This window comes from Epinephelus lanceolatus, chromosome 2 (assembly GCF_041903045.1).
Source record: "Epinephelus lanceolatus isolate andai-2023 chromosome 2, ASM4190304v1, whole genome shotgun sequence".
NCBI lineage: Eukaryota > Metazoa > Chordata > Actinopteri > Perciformes > Serranidae > Epinephelus > Epinephelus lanceolatus.
Window position 1 is genome coordinate 12,777,465 of NC_135735.1, and position 21,344 is coordinate 12,798,808.

Consider the following 21,344-nt stretch of genomic DNA (forward strand, 5'->3'; position numbering starts at 1 on the left):
TTTCAGCATTGGCAGTATAAAAACAAAATCGGGGAGTGCAGCAAAATGCCACCTACCTACTTTTGTTTATACAGAATGCGCCTTTTTTGGAGCAATGGGGGGTGTGAGCAAGTAACAAAACGTGTAGCTCAGCGTGTGACGTAAACAGTGACGTGGGAGGGAAGCCGCAGCTGGTCAGTCCTTCAGCAATTCTCTCGTAAGTCGACCCATCCTTCACCGTCCCCGTCATCTGACGGTTAATGGCCTCTTCATTTGCGAGGGCAAGGAGGGCGCGCAATTCCTTGTCTCCTCAGTTGCTCATCTTTACAGTGTCTGTCAGGTTTGTGTTTCCCTCTTGCTACTAGCAGCTCGCTAATTCCTGCTATCAGCTGTTTCCTGTTTATCCACCACCAGTGGCTCGCATGTGCGCCACCATCAACAGCTCCTCCCACAAGTCTTCAACAGCCCCTCCCGTTGCAGAAGGCCGCCTCGGTCTGTTTAAACTAAAAGGGTTCCGCTAATATGACTACCCTACCAGGCGGAAAATTGGGCACCTCGGATCAACTCGCCAATCCGGCTCTGTGTGTCTAAACGCTCACAGCTTGCCTGCAAATCGGCCCAACATTTGCAGAAAATCTGGCAGTGTAAAAGGGGCTTGCGACTCCGCAGTCCGTTAGAACTGATAAAGCCTCTTGGATGAGCGACAAAACATTTTCAAGAAAGTCAAGCAGGTCCAGTTGCCTACGATATAGCACTTATGATTACCATGACCTGGATGACTGAGAATCTTCGACAACTATAACTGTGTGATCACAACGCTACTTTACATCACATAATAAATAACCTCCACAAATCTATTTCCTGTGTGCATTCTCTCTTAGTCTTAGAAGTAGAATATAAAGTTTAGCTCTGTGGTTTGTTTGAGAAATGGCACGTCTTTCATTTGATATCAAGGACAGTCTTTACATTGCTGCTTATGTAAGTTAGCAGGTGTTTTCCAAAATAAGTAGAATGTATCAAAAGGTTTAAATATTTTCATGTGTGGAACAATAGCAGCATAATTTACCATCTAACATTTCCAATGAGCAGACTTCTGTTCGTGTGATACTGAGGTGTGAGGGCTGGCTGAGATTACGACTCTTACCTGGAGGTAAGTAGCTACAGGTGCCCGAGTGGTTGACCACAATGTTGGTGTGGAAAGTAGCATCAAATCTTTCATCAGCGCTGTGGACAAACATGCAGCTACATCAGTATTTACCGCAGCGTTATCTGTAATCAAAGTACAGCTTCAGAGGAAAAAACATTTGAATAAATTCACACACTGATATAACCTTTGCAAGAACTGCTATTAATTACGAGGATGCAACATCAAATTTGGATAAGCCACAAAAACAGCGAGCCGAACAGATGTGGTGGGAAAATACAAATATTTCTCTAGCTCATTAATTCAGCAGGTACACAGCACACGAGGAGTCACAACTGATGCAACAATTCCCCAGAGATGGTTATTCAGTGGTTACCCTCATTCTCCCCTGCTACCCACAATTCACTCCCTCTAAATGAACTCCCCAGAGGTTGAGTTATGGTTGAGCTGAAGTTGAAAGAGAGGAACATTTTTTTAACTTGCAGCAGCGTCTAATTCAAAGAGTCTCAAATCAAGGCTTTACTCAGAGGGACAATGACAAATGAAGTACAGTGCGTTTTCCCTCATTAGTGGATGGGAGAGGAGAGTGCCTCTAATGTGATTTGTTCAGATCTTTCTTTTAAAGATTGATTAATGGTGATCTTGATAGCATTTTCCATTAGGGACATGAAATAAAATGCTCTTTCTTCCATCTTTTGTATACAAATTTATTCATTTGTCTAAATGATTTATTGCTCCAAAGCTCTCGTCTAGACTGTACTGAATACATTTAAACTGAAGAGGACCACTAACCCTGAAGTGTAATGTTCTTCTCTGAAAGCAGCTTATCTAACAGGACATAGCCTGTATGTGCAAGATTGTTACATTTATAAAAACATTTTTGATGAACCCTTTAGTGTTGTTTAAAATCTAACAAAGAAATATGCTTCATATCGATCTCCAAAGCTTGTTTTTAATGTAAATGCTTAGTTTGGAAAATAGATATCCACATTTCTTATTCCAAAAGGGAAGGAGGTTTCACATTGTTTATAGTGGGCTGCATCTATCTTTCATTTCCTGCTTGTGGGTCTCTCTGCAGGATATTCTGAATAAGTCCTGTGACCACATGAGGTCTGGTGCTTTGCAGACCTCATGAAATAAGAGCAGAAGCTTGAATATTTCAGCATGTTCTGACATGTAGCCACCTGAATATATATATAAATATTTTGTTCAGGTAGCTTTTATGTTCTGGTGAGCTCAAGGCGATTTTCCACTCTGGTGTGAAATAAAGTTGTATTCTGCTCTGTTTTATTTAGAGTTTATTCTGAAGGGAATAAATCGGTCGCATGCTGTCATATGCCCTTTCTCTGCGAAATTCAGAGTGTATGAATTGTCTGCACAGGTTGCTGTGCCAGCGGCCACCAGCTAATGGTGCCAACTCCAGAATCAGGTGATAAACAACAGCAACCATGCTGACAGGGCTAACGGTGTTAAACAGGAGGTTGGGTGCTGGGTTTTCATAACACCACAGTCACGATATCAGCGGCAACTACTGTTGCGCAGTGCAAAGCAGAGACAGAGGGAATGTGACTAAATCCTCTGCTCAGACCAACAATACTCCACCAAATCTTTACACAGTAAATAGTGGTTTGCTGCTGTATTAATGCTGTGAATGTCGTACACTAGGGATGGACGAGTACACTATTCCCTGTATCTGTGTCTGTATCTGTTCAACCACCTTAAATATCTATATCTGTACTCGAAGTGGGCGGGGTTTATGTCAGAAGTGGGCTGGGCCTAATCAGAAGTTGTATGGATAATCAGAAGCTGCAATATTTATTACCTATGAGAAAAGTATACAGAACAGCCTCAGAATTGAGCTTCAGATCATTTTTTATCGCAAGGGTAATAGATTGTTAGAATTATTAATTTTTTTTATGTACACCTACATATTATAAAAATATGTGCCTTGTATTCATGTGTGCCCAGAAAATAATATATGTATGCCATTTACCAAGCTTTCAAAACAATAAAAACTTGAATTAAAATAAATAAATAATAATAATTATTATTATAAATATAGTTTTCCCCAGCTTTTTTCTTTTTTCACTATTTAAAAAAACCCCCCAAAAAATCTAAATTTTTATTTTATTTTTTGCGTAATACGTGGGACATTTTTTACCAAGTTGTTCACTGCCTTTGTTTCCCATGTTTTTGAAGAAAATGGCACCAATTTGCGCAGGATTCAAAGTTTTAAATGTTAGAAAAAGGTGTCTGAAAGCAGCACAAGAAAAGTGATGTCACTCCAAATATCAAAGGGTTAAACACCGCTACCCAAATGAGGATTTTCCTTAATCATCAGTACAGATTATGACACAATTTACTCATATCGTAAAAAGTACATTATCTGTACCGGACACTTGTTTCATCCGAGTATTCCGCTCAACCCAATCGTTAACAGAACCTTTAAAACTAGTACACATTGCCTGAATACGGTTTTGTCAAATTAAGTCTATTCATAAGACATACATGAATGATAAATAAATAAATACATTTGCTAATAATTGTAATTTATAAGAATAGTTAGATGTTTGCTGCAACTTGTGTGTTGGTTGGAACAAAAAAAAATAATAAGCACATTTACTCCAAAGATTTCGCAATGGGTCTGATGCAACAAAATTTTTATTTTCTCTTGAAGTATCTTATGAAGTTTGACCTATCAGCAAACCTCTTAACCACACACACTCGTCATTAATTCCTCGTTCCAACTTGATGAATGCCAACTGATCATGAGAGGATGCACGTTCATTTGATCATGAGCAAAACACAACATCCCTAAATCGCTATCTGAGGCTTCCTGTTCTGCTCCATTTGTTGGAAAGTTTTATTCATGGAAATGTCCCCCAAGCGCACAAAACACATCCAACACATCCAACTTCATTCACAAGGTATTTAAATATTAAAGCAAACCGCTTTTACTACAGGAATCTGTGCATCTGGTCTGGACAGTCTCGGCCAATGTGCTTGTTAATTACATATTTTGAATACAAGATCAGAGCCAAAACCAATTGTTGCTTTATGTTTGAGAAAAATAATTTCAGCTGTAATATATCACAGCTGGTGTCATTGTAACAGTATTTTTTTTTAATACTGGCACACAAAAATCCAAAAAATTACCATCCCTCCCGAGATCCTCCCATTATATTGTGCGGAGGACAATGCATGCATGCTGAGCCTGACACCATGCATATCCAATTACAGTGCAGCACCCCGTGGATCTGTCCTTACAATACCTACCTGTTATACAGCAGAATGTCTGGTTTCCAAATGAGATGGTCAGGAAATCTCACATTGGTCACACCTGGATAGTCTGATGTATTCCACCGGAGGTAATAATCATCCCAGTACTGTGGGATGCAGAAACATAATGTACTTTTCATATGTCACATACATATTTTCAACACATTCTTTAAACCTGTATGAGACTCTGTGTTTGATGTTCGAAAGCCCAACCTGGGATTTACTCTAACACAAGTGCGTGTGTTTTTTTTTAGTGGTAGTGACAGCTGCCATAATGGGTAAAATAAATGTATGTGACACCAGCTGTGGGAAACATTATGCAGTGACATGCTACAAGAATTGAGTTCAATCTCTATGCCAGGTTTCAGTGACATCTGGGGAGGAATACAATTTTTAGATTTTCAAGGAACACTGCAGGGTTCTTCTGCAAGTCAAACAGTGTGAGACACATAACTCTGAATATTATAATTCGAGAGTCATGTCTCATCTTTATCAGTGCAGTCAAGAGGCATTTATAGGACTCAAATCTCAAACCAAATGATAAAGTCACTGTAATGATGTATTTATCAAAAGGCTTTACATTCAGTGTGTCATCAAAAAAGAAGACTCAACAGCCACATCTTAGTTTAAAGAGACCTACTACACTCATTTTCAGGTTCATACTTGTATTTTGGGTTTTATTAGAAACCCAAAATACAAGTATGAACCTGAAAATAAATCCTTAAGTCCTCAAAAAAAGACTTTATTTTCCTCAGTCTGTGCTGGAACACCTGTATTCACCATCTGTATTCACCGTCAAGAGATCACCAAAGCTGATAGAATACACTGTCCCACTGTCAAACTTTTGTGCCAATCCATACAGCAGGTATCAAACTATCCCACCAAATATGTGAAAACGTTGACCTTCTGGTGGCGCTACAGGGAAATGCTATTCGAAATTCCCTCCCCTCGTAGCAACCATCAACGTTTGTATGTTGATGGTTGATGTTGAGATACTTCAGTCTTGACAATGAACTCTTTAAAAACACAGGCTGTGACCGACATGTTTTACTGATTATACTTATTATCTAAAGTGAAACTACACAATTTGTGTAACTCGAAAGTAGTGAAAATGAGTAGAATCTTTTATCGTATTTGACTCTTTAAACCGCTGACAGCAGATGTGCGCACATGACGACTGGCTGATTTCCAGCTCAGCATAGCAAACTGGTACAGCTGGCTGATCTGGCATGTCCCGATTTTTTACATCTTGATGAAATGGCTTTTCTGAGGATTTTTTCTAATCAGATCTATAATTCATTTTTTTAAAGATTTTTTCTGGGTATTTTTAGCCTTTATTTGACAGGACAGACAAGTGTGAAAGGGGGAGAGAGAGAGGGAGTGACACGCAGCAAAGGGCCACAGGCCGGAGCCGAACCTGGGCCGCCGCGGCAACAGCCCTGCACATGGGGCGCCCGCTCCACCACCAAGCCACCGACGTCCCCTATAATTCATTTTTAATTAATTCAAGCCAATGTGGTATTTAAACAATGGCTGTGATCGGTATGAAGAAATATAAAGGTCAGCTGCTAATAAAGGCTGAGTGAAACACACTGTGGGAGGGTGGAATCACTTGTACAGCTCAATAAAGTGAATTTCCATGAGTCACATCACCTTTACCAACTTGCTGCTCTGTCTAACAGAATCATGTTCAGGTATATTTTGACATCTGGGAAATACGCTTCTTTGCTCACTTGTGGTTAGCTTAGCTTAACATGAAGACTGGAAATAGGGGGAAATAGCTCGTCTGGCTCGATTTTCCGGTTAAACCAACACATTCTCACTCCGACCTTGTCACATATTGACGTTCTGGTCATGGACTTACCATGTCCACACACGAGGTGCAAGGTACGATGGTTGTTGACGTTCTTATATGATTGTCTTCTTTCAAGATACACTCCTGTTTTCACAGGAAATTTACCGTTTATATACAGTCTCTTTCAAAATAAATGCACTATGTCGGTACAACACTGCAAATTGACTTTTTTTTCCTTCAGCAACAAACACATGGTTGGGTTTAGGCAACAAAAACACGTGGTTAAGTTTAGGAAAAAAACAACAGGGTTTGGCTTTAGAATCTTGCCGGATGTGAATACCGCTCTCTTGGGTGAAAGTCGATGTCTGCTGGACCCATCCACCACCACTCCTGCCCGCCCCAGTCGAACTTTCGCTGCCTTAGGTTTCGTCCTTGTCCCGCTGTGCCGCCGGGTGCCGTTAAACTATAACAGGAACCGGCCGTGTATCATGCCGACGTCAAAGGATGCCTTTTTTTGTTGGTTTCTGACACTGCAAGTCACTGCCCAAGCGCTGTATTTTGATGACTTAAACAATGAAATATAAAGTGTCAGATAATGAGCTCCAAGGCCTTGATACACCAAGCCAATGGTCGGACTGTTGGTAAGTGTCAGTTATCCTAGTTTTTGCCGTGTGTCAAACACCGTTGGCATAAGTCAACCCATGTCCGGCCTTGTCAGCTTTTTTTTTTTGGGCCAATTCAGCATGTTGAATCTGCGTCAGAGACAGCTGAGCCTGTTAGATCCCATCAGTAAGCAACATCACTCTAATTGGCAGTTCAGGTCAATGCACAAGAAGGGAAACAAAAGTGAGGAAAGCTAATAAACAGCTAAAGTCAAGAGGGTGTGAGATCAAAACAAATGTCTTACATATAAGGTAAGATCAGACAGTGATGGTAGTGTTGGCAGCTGAAATCAGGTCAGCTGATTTGGCCCGATTCTGGGGCATCATTCATAACAAGTCTTAACCGATTTGGGCGACCAAATGCGGCCTGGGTAATTTCATACGGCATGCCAAGTTTGAGCCGATTCTGGGCCAGGTCATTTCTGAAATCAGACCAGTGATTGCAGTGTCAGCAGCCAGATTTGGGCCAGCTGATTTGGCCCAATTCTGGGATGTCATTCATCCCGAGTCTCGACCGAGTCAGGGGACCAGATGCGCCCCGGGTAATTTCATCAAGTTTGAGCTGATTCTGGGCCAGGTCATTTCTGATGTTGGACCAGTGATGGCAGTGTCAGCAGCCGGAGTCAGGCCAGTTGATTTGGCACAATTCTGGGGTGTCACTCATACCAAGTCTCAGCCAAGTCGGGCAACCAGACATGGCCCAGCTATTTTCATCCAGTATGCTGAGTTTAGGCCAATTCTGGGCCAGGTCATTTTGCCTACCTGGGTATGTTTTTAGCTAGGGAGCACTTTAGCAGAAACATTTAGTAATTTTTTGTTATTGTTCACTAACGCATGATAAATATTCTTTGTTCTTTCAACAGCAGGTTGTGTTGTTAATGTGCTAACTAGTGTCTTGAATCCATCCTGTGATTCTTCCTGTTTCTCTTCTTAAATGACCAACACAGACTACTGCCATCTGCTGGTGTGGAGAGTTATTTCCTCTCACACAGGCACACAACACACGTCCTAGTTGGCCATTGTCTGTAGTCTTTGTGATGTGTTCAACTTTTTGGCTGAGACAAACTGTAACATGAGGTGACACAACAGTCGGCCTTTGTCGCCACTAGTTCTTTGATGTCAGTTTGGTGTGCCTGGGCCTTTAGAGGTGCCAGTAGGTGGATTTACCTTCAGACAGAACCAGGCTAGCAGTTTCTCCCTGTTTCCAATCTTTGTGCTGAGCTAAGTGGCTTCATATTTACCAGACAAATATGAGAGTGGTATAATCTTCTTGTCTAACTCTCAACAAAAACACATATTTCCCAAATATTGAACTATTCCATTAAGCCACTTTTATGAAACTCACTGACGGGTCCATAGGATTCCATGGTAATACTGACAAAAATACTAAACAATAGTTTGTACTGTCCTCAACAAAGCACTAATATGATGTCTAAAACCAAAACTGAAGCCTCCCAATTATGTCATTATGCTCTAAGTGCTACAATTGTCAGTACATTTGTAATTGTTCACTCTAACACTATCCTGAAGCACTGAAAAATCGTGTAATTACTACTCTCTGGCAAAGCATGGCTGAGTGTGTAATCTTGCAGAAATATCTTCAATGTCTCAAAGTGACTTTCAGAGACAAACACATCTTCAGGACATTTAAACTTTCTTTCCTGGAGTCCACACAAGTAGAATGAGGAGACATATGCTTGGATTGGCGCTAACAAATGGTAGATACTGTGGATGCTGTCTGCGCTATCTTGAGTTTGAGAGGCGAAGTCGATTGTGCAGGGTGTGGAGTGGAGAAAGATTGAGTGGGACTGCTGCTGTGATTCCACGGGGTGATTTAAAACAGACCAAACAGCCTTGATACAGCGTGCTGACAGTGCAGCAGCAGGGAACTGGTGTCACACAATGGATAGGCTGCGATAAAACATCTGTGTTCATACACTTCATCTCACTGCATGGAGAAGAAAGAGGCGCACTGCCCCTGCGGAAGGTGAAAGGGAAAAGACTGCTGTGATGAACAAGATTGTATAAGACGACAACCGCACCTTTATTGTGATTAGATGAAGAAACCAAATATCAGGTTTAAGGCTAAAGTTTAGGGTGCAGTTTGACAATAAGGGGAAAATACTTCATATTCTTGCAGAGAGTTAGACAAAAAGATCAATGCCACTCTCATGTTTATACGGCAAATATGAAGCTAAGCTTAGCTAAGCATAAAGACTTAAACCAGGGGGAAGCAGCTAGCCTAGCTCAGTGCAAAGGTAACAAAATCCATCTACCAGCACTGTCTTGTTTGTTTAATCATATTTAAATGAACGTGTGGAGAATTCTCTCTGTCTCCTCTGACTGTGGCAGTCTCACAGCAGGTTCCCGTTCATAACCTGCCTGGATTTGCATGGCGCACTGAATACAGCCAGGTACAAGGAGGAAGCGTCAGAGGGCCGCAATTTGTGTAATTCTATCTTGTCTAATCCTACAAACATATTGACCGACCCATGATTGCCCATGTGTGTCCACTTTCATTGTCTTGTTTGGGAACGAGGAGGCTGATTATTTGTGCCTCACTTTTTGGAGTCTTTTTGTCACTATGAGGACTTCAAGGAGTCACAGCCAAGAAATAGTCTGGCAAATAACCCCCCAAAAAACCACCAGTCTTTCTCCGATTGAGAGAGACTCCAGCATTGTGACCACGCACAGACATGAATGGATTATTGAACATGCCTATTGGTCTCTGGCCCAGGGGCTCAAATTGTCAGGGGTCTCCCTGGCCTCCACCTTCAAAATGTAACTCAAATTAACACATATCGACCAGGAAGGGACTCAAAATGACCACAAAGAGATGCAAAGTGATAAAGAGAAATTGTCTGAGCTGATGACGACCAGTGGAGACCTTAATGGATCTCACACAGTGTTTAATAAAGGATCAATCAAGAAAAATCACAGTTAACACACACAGTGTAACACAGTACATGCTGTCCAGAGAGTCTGAGGGCGTCTTTGTCTAAACCTTGAGCATAACCCTAACCTAAGTGCTCCCAAATAAGGATATTGTGTACAAATCTATGAGACTGTGAAGATTCTACTGGTCATTGACTGTACACACACAAGTATGCTCACCTTGCTTGCTCTAAATCACCTCGCCTGAGTCACTCATGACTCATATCTAGAAAGAAACAGGAGGTCTATTGGGTCTGGGGCACAGGGCAATCTTTCTTTCTCTAACCTTGTTTGCGATAAAAACAGAGCCAGCCAGAGCTCCCTTTTCTGGGGAGTTGTGCTCCTTCGGTCAGAGTTAGGAGACCATAGATAATCGAGGTCGAGCAGCCTGACCTCGAGGCCTCTTTCAGGCCTGCTACTGCTCTGACCATGACTGTAGGCCTAATTGTCTCCCAAGACTATTACTGACCAAGACTGAGGGTTTCAGTGTGACCAAAATTCCTTCACACAAAGGAACTGCCAAGAGACAAAAATAACTACAAAAATGGGAAAAACAACCACAAGGAGACACAAAACCCCAAAAAGATGCATATTGATTTAAAAGAGACACAAAACAATAAATAAAAAAGAGGCAAAACCACCACAAAGTCTGTGTGTCTTGCTCCTACGTGGGAGAGGTGGTGGGGTTTTCTGCATATCTGTTCCCAGGGGCTTACTGTCTCACATTCCACCCGAATAGAATAAGTAGATACAGAAAATGGATGAATTAATTATTAAAGATGTCTGTGACTTTACACACATGGTACAGGGAAATGTCTTACCAGCTGAAGCCAAATGTTGGTGGTCAAAACCTGGTTTTTCTCATCCTGTAAGAAAACGATGACGTTATCAACATTAATATTCAGGTATTTTGGTGTATTTATTTCTTTATTGTCTTCTCAGGTTCAACTTTAACAAAGCAGGTGTCATGCTACTCAACAAAAAAAATGTAATGTCTGCAGCAGCTTCACTTCTAATGGCTTTGATGATAGAGAAACAACTGACTGTTAACTTGCAATTACACTTTGAATTTATGACTCAAAGACATCCAAACATAGAGGTAAATGATCCAAAATGTATTTGTGCATGAATATAACAAGAAGTCTTCATCAATCAAAAACATAACTGCTGGTTTCGACATAACCTCTAGCAGAAAATTTAATAATTTTACATGAGAATTTTGGCTGTGAAGTGAGAAGACGATCTTTATATTGATTGATGATAACCGAGTATCACTAGGAGTGACACCGCTTTGTGTATGCATGCTTAGTAATGTGTGCAAAGCCAGTATTTACATACCACATCCATGATCTGCATCAGGGTTAAGCCAAATTGAACGGTAAGAGTCTGGGAGTCATTGTAAACAGGCCTCTCCAGTGGGTTGTAGTTGGCCATCAGGTCCGAGTACAGTCTGCGCTGATTTGGCCCCTGAAGAGAAACTACAAAATACAGAGAAACCTGGACAGTAAATATACTTTCATAATCACTTCTGAAAAAATGAGCAAGACTGACACAGTCACATATACTCCCAGCTCCTTTTCAATTTCATTGCCAACCTCCCATTTACACGGCCATCCTACAGCACAAACAGCATTTTTGTCTTTCACTATAAACTGAATTTAATGACTGTCTGAGACTGCTCTCAGCTCAGTGTCTGTCTTACATAACTGATTTTTTTTTTCTAGCCAAAGCAAAAGCAGTTTGTTCGGTACAAAGAGCAAAAGAGCTGAATTTCACTGATAGGAATTCCAAAGACGAGGATGTCACCGCATAGAAATTTTTGTGGTTGTCTTTTTATTCATCACAAATGGTAAATCAACTACATTTATAGCACTTCTCTCATCTTAGCGACCACTCAAAGCACTTAACAACACAAGGACCATTCACCCATTCACACACATTCATACACTGGTGACCAGCTAGAGGGGGCCTCCTGCTCATCAGATACACTTTCCCACGCCCTTACACACTGATGGCACAGCCAACGGGAGCACTCTGGCATTCAGTATCTTGCCCAAGGACACTTTGACATGATGACTGCAAGGGCCAGGAATTAAAGCACCTTCTGATTGGCAGATGACCGCTCTACCTCCTGAGCCACAGTGCCACAGTGTGTATCTAGAGTATTTATAAGACAACACTGAACTTGTTTGATCAATAAAAGTCATCTCTCCAAGGCTGTTCTTAGGCACAGAGGTTGTCTGAGCTAAATGCATGCTTACCACAGCACATCGGGGGTAAATTCACAAAAGGACTGCTCGGCTTCTGCGTCCGCTATACCAACACAAATAAGACAAAAGGAAACCATAAAATTCTCAAAGGACCTGCAGTGAGATGCACCCCAAACTGCACAGCCAAGCAAATGGCATCAGTCCTCCTGTGCTATTTGCTCATATTTGAATCAAGTAATATACATTTGGCACAACATTGGGTCCTTTCTGTGTAAATGAGCCTCAGTGCAAAAACTGTCCAATTCACAAAGATCAGCTCCAACAACCACAGGCAGCAACAGTAAAATTATCAGCAACTTCAGAGAGTTTGAAAAGCAAATATTGTCATCTTCTTTAAACGTCTGAAAATGTGCATTTGAAAAGAATGCATATCTTCAGACGTTTAAAGAAGATGACAATATTTAAATGTCTGAAGATGTGCATTTGAAAAGACAGACTGGGATTTTAAATCCCAAATACAGTCTCTCTCTGTCACATCTTAATTCCTTGCCTGAAGTCTTGAGGAGCGCCTCTGCATGTCGTTGGTCAGGACCCTGAACTCGCAGTTAGAAAACCTCAGTTTTCTTTTTTACTCGCTTCTGCCTATTGCAACATTTGCTTTACCACATGGATAACTGCAATCAGATGAACAAAAAGGGCAAATTGCACTCAGACGCAAAACGCAAAACATGTTTATGTTTGCCCTCTGGGTACCATCAACATCTGTATAAAATTGCAGGGCAGTTTATCCAATAGTCATTGAGATGTTCCAGTCAAGTGACTGACTGATGTTGTCCTTAACAGAGCCATGATTCTACATTGGCTTCAAATGATCGTAAAAATTACAACTTTGTTTGGAACTGGAAATTTACTTAAAGTCTGGGTGAAGCAAAAAATAAATGTGTCCAGATTCTGTCACATCACAGAAAACTGTTATTAACCACCTAACCAAATTTGATGATTGAAAAAAAAAGATCAAAAAATTGCAAAGTATATAAAATGAGGTCCCAAAACTGTGAAAAAAAAAGAGCAGTATTGTCTATAGATACAGTCGGCAATGACGGGAACGCCCACAAACGTCACATCCGGTTAGTGCTGAGGGGGAAAACAAACCGGTCTCTACCATTAGCCACAATGCCGAAGAGTTGCTGTGTGCCCTTTGGCACTGCAAATAAACAAAAAAAATCACCAATTAAAGTTTTACATTTTTACCAAATAATAAAATGGAACCATAAAGGAGGACAAAATGGCTTCAAGCTATCAGAAGAGAGGATGAGTTTGGCAGATTATGGGACCCAACAACAAAACATGTATGTCTGCAGTCAGTAATGTTAACCATTTCCAAACAATCGTAGACTATGTCAGGGATATCAGGAATATTAGTTTAATTGTTTAAACGCTAGTGAACTTTGTACTACATTTGTAATTTGTGTAGATTTCCTCGCATCACATACAAAAGTACACATTCAGTACCTAAGTAGAAGTACAGATACTTGTGTACAAAAGTCTGGTAAAAGTAGAAGTACTGATCAAAGTTCTTTACTGAGTACGGTATATGTAAAAACAAAGTGCTGGCTCTGAAATGTACTCCAAGCATAAAATGAAATATAACGTTAACCCTCTGAAGGACATTTCTATTGCCTGTTTCTGTGCAAAGCTAAAAGTTCTTTTCTGATAGCTTGGAGCCATTTTGTCCTTTGTGGTGCTCCTAATGGCAGAGACTGGTTTGTTTTCCCCCCTCGGCTCTAACCGGATGTGATGTTTGTGAGCGTTCCCGTCATTGCCGACTGTATCTATAGACACTAGGGGTGTGTCCAATGAGTGAACCACTGTGCAGCGACAGAGTCTCATTAGCAGCTAACCCAGTAGCACACTAACAGACACAACCCCTGAGCCAAAAACACGTGAGCATCTGCGTAGCGACACTCGTTAGGAGTTAACCCATTAGTACAGTCACCTACACATCTCCTGAGCCAATAACGAGTGAGCCGCTGTGCAGTAATAGACCTTCGTTAGCAGCTAACTCAGTAGCACAGAAGCAAACACACCCCTGAAACACAGAACGAGTGAGCCACTGCGCAGCGACACACTCTTGTTAGCAGCTAACTCAGTGGCACAGTAATGTACACACCTCTATCTGAGCCAAAACCGAGTGAGCCACTGTGCAGCGACAGACTCTTGTTAGCAGCTAACCCAATAGCACAGTAACAAACACGTTCCCTGAGCAAAGAACAAGTGAGCCACTGCGCAGCTACAGACTCTCGTTAGCAGCTAACCAAGTAGCACAGTAACGAACACTGAGCCAAAAATGAGTGAGCCACTGTGCAGCTACAGACTCTAGTTAGCAGCTAACCAAGTAGCACGGTAACGAACACTGAGCCAAAAATGAGTGAGCCACTGCGCAGCTACAGACTGTAGTTAGCAGCTAACCCAATAGCAGAGCAATGTACACAGCCCCTGAGCCAAAGAACGAGTTAGCAACTGTGCAGCGACCTACTCTTGTTAGCAGCTAACCCAGCACAGTAATGACCACATCCCCTGAGCCAAAAATGAATGAGCCACTGCGCAGCTACAGACTCTTGTTAGCAGCTAACCACGTAGCACGGTAACAAACACTGAGCCAAAAATTAGTTAGCCACTGCGCAGCTACAGACTCTCGTTAGCAGCTAACCTAGTAGCAATGTACATACCCGAGTCAAAAACAACTGCACCACTGCACAACAACAGACTTTCGTTGGCAGCTAACTCAATAACAGAGCAACGTACACAGCCCCTGAGCCAAAGAACGAGTTAGAAACTGTGCAGTGACATACTCTTGTTAGCAGGTAACCTAACAGCAGCAAAGTAACGTATAAGCCCCCAGAGCCAAAGAACGAGTGAGTGAGCATATAGCAACTAACTCTCGTTCAGCAGCTAACAGCAGCTATTGTTAGCACATAGCACGTGGTGAACTCAGTGCTCAACGCAGTGGGTGAATGTAGCGACACTAATGCTACTACTAACATTACTTATGATAGGCAAAAGTAGGGGAGGGGTTATGTTAAGGGTAGCTCCAGTGCTTCCAGACACGATCTCAGGCCTGCCAAAAGATCCTGGACATGAAAATGGTGAAACTCCACAATGCAGCACTACATAGTTCCCAGTATTTAACATGTTTTCAACAAGTAGTTTCTAGCATGTATAATCTCTTTAGGAAGAAATCTTTAATTTCAAGAATAAGACTGAGCCAAGGCTACATTCACCCCATCCACACATCATCCCATCCCCGCCTGAGGTTCTGGCTCATTATCACACCTCTTCCCATTTATAATCTTGAATAGAATATTGTAACAAAGTGAAGGGTGGTGAAACACATGAAACCTGAACAAGGCAATCATCCAAATACAATACCTGCACTGGATTCATCTCACTGTGCAGTCTCAAGTTGGACCTGACCCTCATTTTAACACACTCTCACATCCCCTCTTGAGTTATGGAGCGTTTTTGGCAGCATGTATTCACTTCACTAATGGCCACAGCCCAATTATCTTAAACCACCTATGAGAAGCACATTATCCCGATGATTTGGCAGAGCTGTTGACTGTAGGCATCTCCCCATTCCCCTGCTCTCTGATGCATCCGGTTCTTTCATAAAAAAAGACTGAAAGCTTGTCTTTGTCCACGGCTCAATCCCCTATGGATCTGCTCCCCTCCAAACCTCACCATAATCAAATTTCATCATGCAGATCAGCACGGGGAAATCAATGTATTATTATGCTAAGATTTCTCTCTAATACATCCCAGCATGTCACTTGCTGTCAGAATACACAAGGAACATTGCTTATATGTTTCTGAAAGTGAGCTGGGAGCCATAAAACGGAGAAGCAAAGCCTTTTTACGTCTTCATCAATTGAAGAGCTTTAATAATGTCAAAGAGACGGACAAGGGCTTTAAGTAGCCCAGACACATGCTCAGACATCAAGATGTGCATGTATGTGTGCACAGCAGCACAACTTCTCTCCATCTGCCTCCTTAGACTTCACTCCGGGGGAAGCCTCAATTAAGTAGTGCCTGCAAAGTGCAGACTAAAGAGCCTAAGTCAGTCATTACCATTAAATTAACTGCCTCAGTCAAAATATTCAAAATTCAGAGCAGATCGGAGCAAAACTGATGAGACACAGCATGTCTTGAAGGTTTTGTGAACTAATTGCCATTTAAAGAACAGGGGTCCTTAGATTTTTGTAGATTTGCATGAGCTGACCTGTGATGTGTGTCCTTTGCCATGGAGCACAGGCACCAGCAGTGTAAGCAGCAGTTCATACAGAGGGGAAATATGTGTTGCAACATAGCGTGAAGGCCACAACAAGAGCAGTGTTACTCTGGTTTTAATACAGAAACCTTTGTTCGGCTCTCCATTACAATGAGGGTCTTTGAATAATGAACTTAGTGTGACATTTCCGGTGTTTTGCAGTTCTTTCGCTCACCCTCACATGCACTCACACACACACTTGTGATCTTTTGCCCCAGTGTTAGAAATCAATACAAAAACATATCCATCAACAGAAACTCCCTGCCAGTCTCCACTTTGAAGCTAATTATGAAAGACCTCACACAACATCAATAAAAGCTGCAACAGTCACACACCACAGTGCATACAGCACAGCACTGAGTCCACATGACACAACGTGACACCTGTGATGTAGTGTGTATTGCAATCATTGCATACTGCAAATTGGATGTTGGTTTTCATGCAGTTATTACATTTATGCATACTGTGCATTTGGAAGCAGCTTTAAAGTTAGAGAAAACATTGTCTCTAATTACAATCACACACGTGCACAAAACCAGTGGCTGCACCATTACAATAAAAGGAAATGTATGTCTTGTCATTTTATTTTACACAGTAAGTCCATATGCATGCTTCTTCATGATCAAAAACGTTGGCTTTTATTCAGACTGATTTTGATTTAACTCACAATAGACTACGTGTTAATGGTGCATCAAGTGCTGAGGAAAGAATGAAAAATAAACATTTACCCCCAATAATACTATTAGTTTCAGTTTACATAAACTAGTATGGTCATTAAATATGTGTGATTAAAATTGCATTAAATAACATTAACGTCACCTAAACTCGGTGTTTGGCACAACAGGTATGTAAATGCACTCAGGAGGTAAATGAATCCATCGTGGAGCAGGTTAATTACGCACATGAAACGCAAAAACCACATAAAAAGGGCGACCCCCAGCCTCTTCCCGGTAAAAATACCCCAGGTTTGGTGAGTTAATTAGCAATTATAGCGCACGGTGACAGCCTACCTTTCAGTGTGAAGGCGCTGACTGCGAGGAAGAGCAGAAAATTCAGTGAGTCCATGTTGAACCGAGAGAAGAGTGAGAGCGCAGAGACTCCTCAGTTCATCTGTGGACCTGACGGGATGCGGAGATGATGGGAGTGTGTGTGTGTGTGTGTGTGTCTGCGGGGTGTATTAAATAACTCCTCCTCCTAATGAATAGCTGCTGTTTGGCAGGACAGCCATGAGATTTGTTGTTGCATCAAGACTCTGCCCTCAGTCTCACTAATTGACCGTGCACCTGCTGATGGAGGAGAACACCACAAAGGAAAGAAGAACAAAACAAATGGTCAAAAATATCATTATCATTTCCACACTGCTGCTCCAAACGCATGTTGTGTCTATTAGTCACAGCCTAATAGCCCCCATATGTGCTTTTACCCTGCATCATTTCATTACTTCTCAAAATGAGTTGAAGGAGTATGAAAGGTGATGCTCAGGGATGCTGAAAAAAGTTGTACAGGCTCTCACTGAGCTGCTATAAATCAACTTTTGCAAAACAAAGAGACACCTGCTGGTCACTGAGCAGAATTACAACTATTACAACTATTTTAAAATTTAGTTGATGGATTCTTGTTTTTCTAATGTTTGTCAGTGTAACTTTCCAGGAACTGTGCATATATTTTGATGTGTGTAGATACCCTGCTACTTCCTATCCACCCCAAAATATACTGAATGAAAATTTAAATGCAACAGTTTTGTTTTTGCTCCCATTTTCCCGCTGGTTTAAGTTCAAGACCTATACTTTTTTGTTGCACTCTATAGATAGATTTCTCTCAAAATATGGTCGCAAAGTTTTAAAAATTCATGTCAGTCAGCACTTCACTTGAAGATAATCAATCCACATGACAGGTGTGGCATATGAAGATGCTGATTCAACCGCATCATTAATACACAGGTGTGTCTTGGGCTCGTCAGAATTAATGGCCACTCTAAAATGTGCAGTTTGATCACACAACACAATGCCACAGCTGCAGTGAGTTTTCAGGGAGCGTGCCATTGGCATGCTGACTGCAGGAATGTCCACCAGAGCTTTTGCCTATGAATTGATTCATTTCACTACCATAAGATGTCTCCAGTATCGTTCCAGGTAATTTGGCAGTACATCCAAACAGCCCCACAACCACAGACCACGTGTAGCTACACCAGCTCATGGCCTCCACATCCAGCATCTTCACCTCTTCTCTTCTCAAGATTGTCTGAGTCTTTGTTCCAGGGCATTGAAAAAGTTACTCGCCGAAGAGAGGTACTAACATTGAAGACATGCGGAAGAGAAGTATACTGGATATTTAACACAAACATTATCTCCGAAAGGATTAAATGATGAGAAACCATTTTATGCCATGCTATAAAATATGAAATAATGGTGTTGAACACTCTTGACAAAGGTCCACAACAACCAAAACATTAGGGTTACTAATAAGCTGAGCAAGAGTAGTGTGCGGGATTTTCTGTTCAAAGACTCAAGTGAATTTTCTAACGTGCCTGCATCTGAGACAGTTGGATGTGTGAATATCATTCTTCAAACTAAGATCGTCTGAGACCAGCCACCAGAAAAGACACAATAATTGGTTTGCACAACTGAAAAATTCCACACTAACTGTCAGAAACCATCTAAGGGAAGCTCATCTGCATGCTCATTGTCCTTACTAGGGTCTTGACCTGTCAGCAGTTTGTTATCATAACTAACTTGTGTGGTTGTTAGGCTGGTTGGATGTACTGCCAAAATCTTTGCAAACAACACTGGAGCCATCTTATGTTGTGTGAAATGAACATTAAGTTCACAAGCAACAGCTCTGGTGTACACTCCTGCAGACAGCATGCCAATGGCACACTCCCTCAAAACTCACTGCAGCTGTGGCATTGTGTTGTGGGCTCATACTGCATATTTTAGAGGGGTCTTAAATTGTGACGAGCCCAAGACACACCTGGGTAATAATGCTATTTAATCAGCATCTTGATATGCCACACCTGTCAGGTGGATGCATTAGCTTGAAAAAGGAGTTCACTAACATGGATTTAAACAAATTTGTGAACACAATTTGAGAAAAGACTTGAGTAAAGTCTTATATCTTTAACTTAAACCTGCGAAAAATGGGAGCAAAAACAAAACTGTTGCATTTCATTTTTTGTTTAGTGCATGTTTGTCAAAGTCAAGAAGGCTTTGGATTTAATTTTTGACTTCAATTCTTTAAAAAAAAAAAAAAGAATTCTACAACATGACGCAGGAACAGTTCCCCTTTGGTGTTTAGGTGGAGCATGGGTGGAAAATCATTGCATCATCTACCCCTCTTGTACCTATATCACCATATGGCCAGATTAGAGACTAAGACACAACCAATCCCAGAATAGGAAGAGTATAATAAATGTAAATAACATGTCAAAACAGGAACAATATGTCTGTTTTTTGTTTGTTTTAAAATGTGATATTTACTAAAACTTCTGGTGATATTTCACAGTATTCCAAGGTAATACTGTGAAATATCTGTCATATGACACAATAAAGAATCAAAATAACCTAAAAATATCACAAGGGGAAAAAAACAGATGGGGACACCATATTGTCAGGGCAGGTTTCCCTCAAAAACCTGCCCTGACAGATGGGGACACCATATTGTCAGGGCAGGTTTTTGAGGGAAACATTAAAATAATCAGATTAAGGCTTAGGCAACTAAAAGACTGAAAGCACATCAGTTTGATGTATCTCATGATAAAGAGTTTGTCCTGGTACAGGTGGTGAACTGAGCCTAGATATTTACCCTCCACTGCACGTACGAACTGATATCTGCATAAACACGCTGGACCTGGAGGTAAACACCAACATAAATGTTATTTGCTCTCTAATGTGTTTGCTTACGGAAGCGGCGGCTAATTTAATGGAGCTATACATTCTGCTCCAGACAGGTTGAATAGAGTTGATTAAGAGGTATGTACGTGTGTGCTCTGCATGTCAAATGATATGCCTTATCAGCCGTGACCAAGATGCACTGTGGTAACGAGATATTACAGCACTGAACACATTTTCATGCCTTCATCAGTCATACACTGGTCTAATTAAATGTACACACAAGTTAAAATTCTATTAGACTTTGAACAAACTGTGTCCATTATTCCTCTGTGAGCTACATACGTGATCAGTGTTACCAGGGTGGAAGTACATGCCTCACCTCACCTCACTTACGTATCTGAATGTGATTGGAGCTACTGAGTGGTCTTGTCGGACAGATGAAGCTTTACTGTCAATATTTACAGACTCCTCCATATTTCTGTTGTTTTATGGATATAAATGGTTTTGAATTTTCATCTCTAACATCCAGTGGCAGCTCCAAGGGGGGGTTGAAGGGGACATGGCCACCCTGAACAATTTCTGCCCCCTACCCCCAGGTGAAAAAAAAACTTGGAAGCCTACATTAATATCTTTAATAGACTCTTACTCTTTTACTTGTTTCATTTGGCACCCTTTTTCACCACGTTACGGCAGTGATGCTGCAAGGGTAAAAGGAGGGTTGTGTGTTGGCTGTACATGGTAAGTGTAGACGCCAGGTGGCAGCAGCATGTTTGAATCCTGTTGACAGGATTTTAGGATAATAAACCCTCTGATCACAATGTGGAATGCAATGGCAGAGTGGTGCTGTCAGTATTTTCCATAGACTGTATACATAACCGAAGTAGCCACAGTGACAACACCCATTTGTGGACTGTCATTTTGAAGCCTTGAATTGGCATTTTGGCCCGCATTTTGGAGCCATAAGTAATGATATTTGGACAAGAGATTGGAGCCGTGGAAAAGCAAGGGATGGATCTGAAAAAATATGCAAAGAGTTGGGCCTTAGAAAAAATATAAATGTGAGAGTCTTAAAAAAATTCCCCACCTGTACAGATATCATGAATGTTGAAATTAGCTATAGGGACCAACACTGTGTTTTCGCACCAGGCTGTAAACACGTTTATTTCTGTTTAACATTTTAACAT

The 21,344-nt window shown here is 41.3% G+C and overlaps 1 protein-coding gene across 1 annotated transcript in view; it reads right to left on the bottom strand.

Annotated features, from left to right (window-relative positions):
- chrna7a (cholinergic receptor, nicotinic, alpha 7a (neuronal)) overlaps nucleotides 1-17,471 on the bottom strand; it is a 40,160-nt gene extending 22,689 nt beyond the window's left edge. Inside the window, exons 1-5 of the mRNA XM_033641867.2 lie at nucleotides 17,341-17,471; nucleotides 11,132-11,271; nucleotides 10,615-10,659; nucleotides 4,400-4,509; nucleotides 1,124-1,203 (exon numbers count right to left, since the gene is read on the bottom strand). Of these exons, the coding sequence (XP_033497758.1) occupies nucleotides 1,124-1,203; nucleotides 4,400-4,509; nucleotides 10,615-10,659; nucleotides 11,132-11,271; nucleotides 17,341-17,395 (430 nt within the window). The 5' untranslated portion in view covers nucleotides 17,396-17,471. The remainder of the gene's footprint in view (nucleotides 1-1,123; nucleotides 1,204-4,399; nucleotides 4,510-10,614; nucleotides 10,660-11,131; nucleotides 11,272-17,340) is intronic.
- Between the last annotated feature and the right edge of the window lie 3,873 nt (nucleotides 17,472-21,344).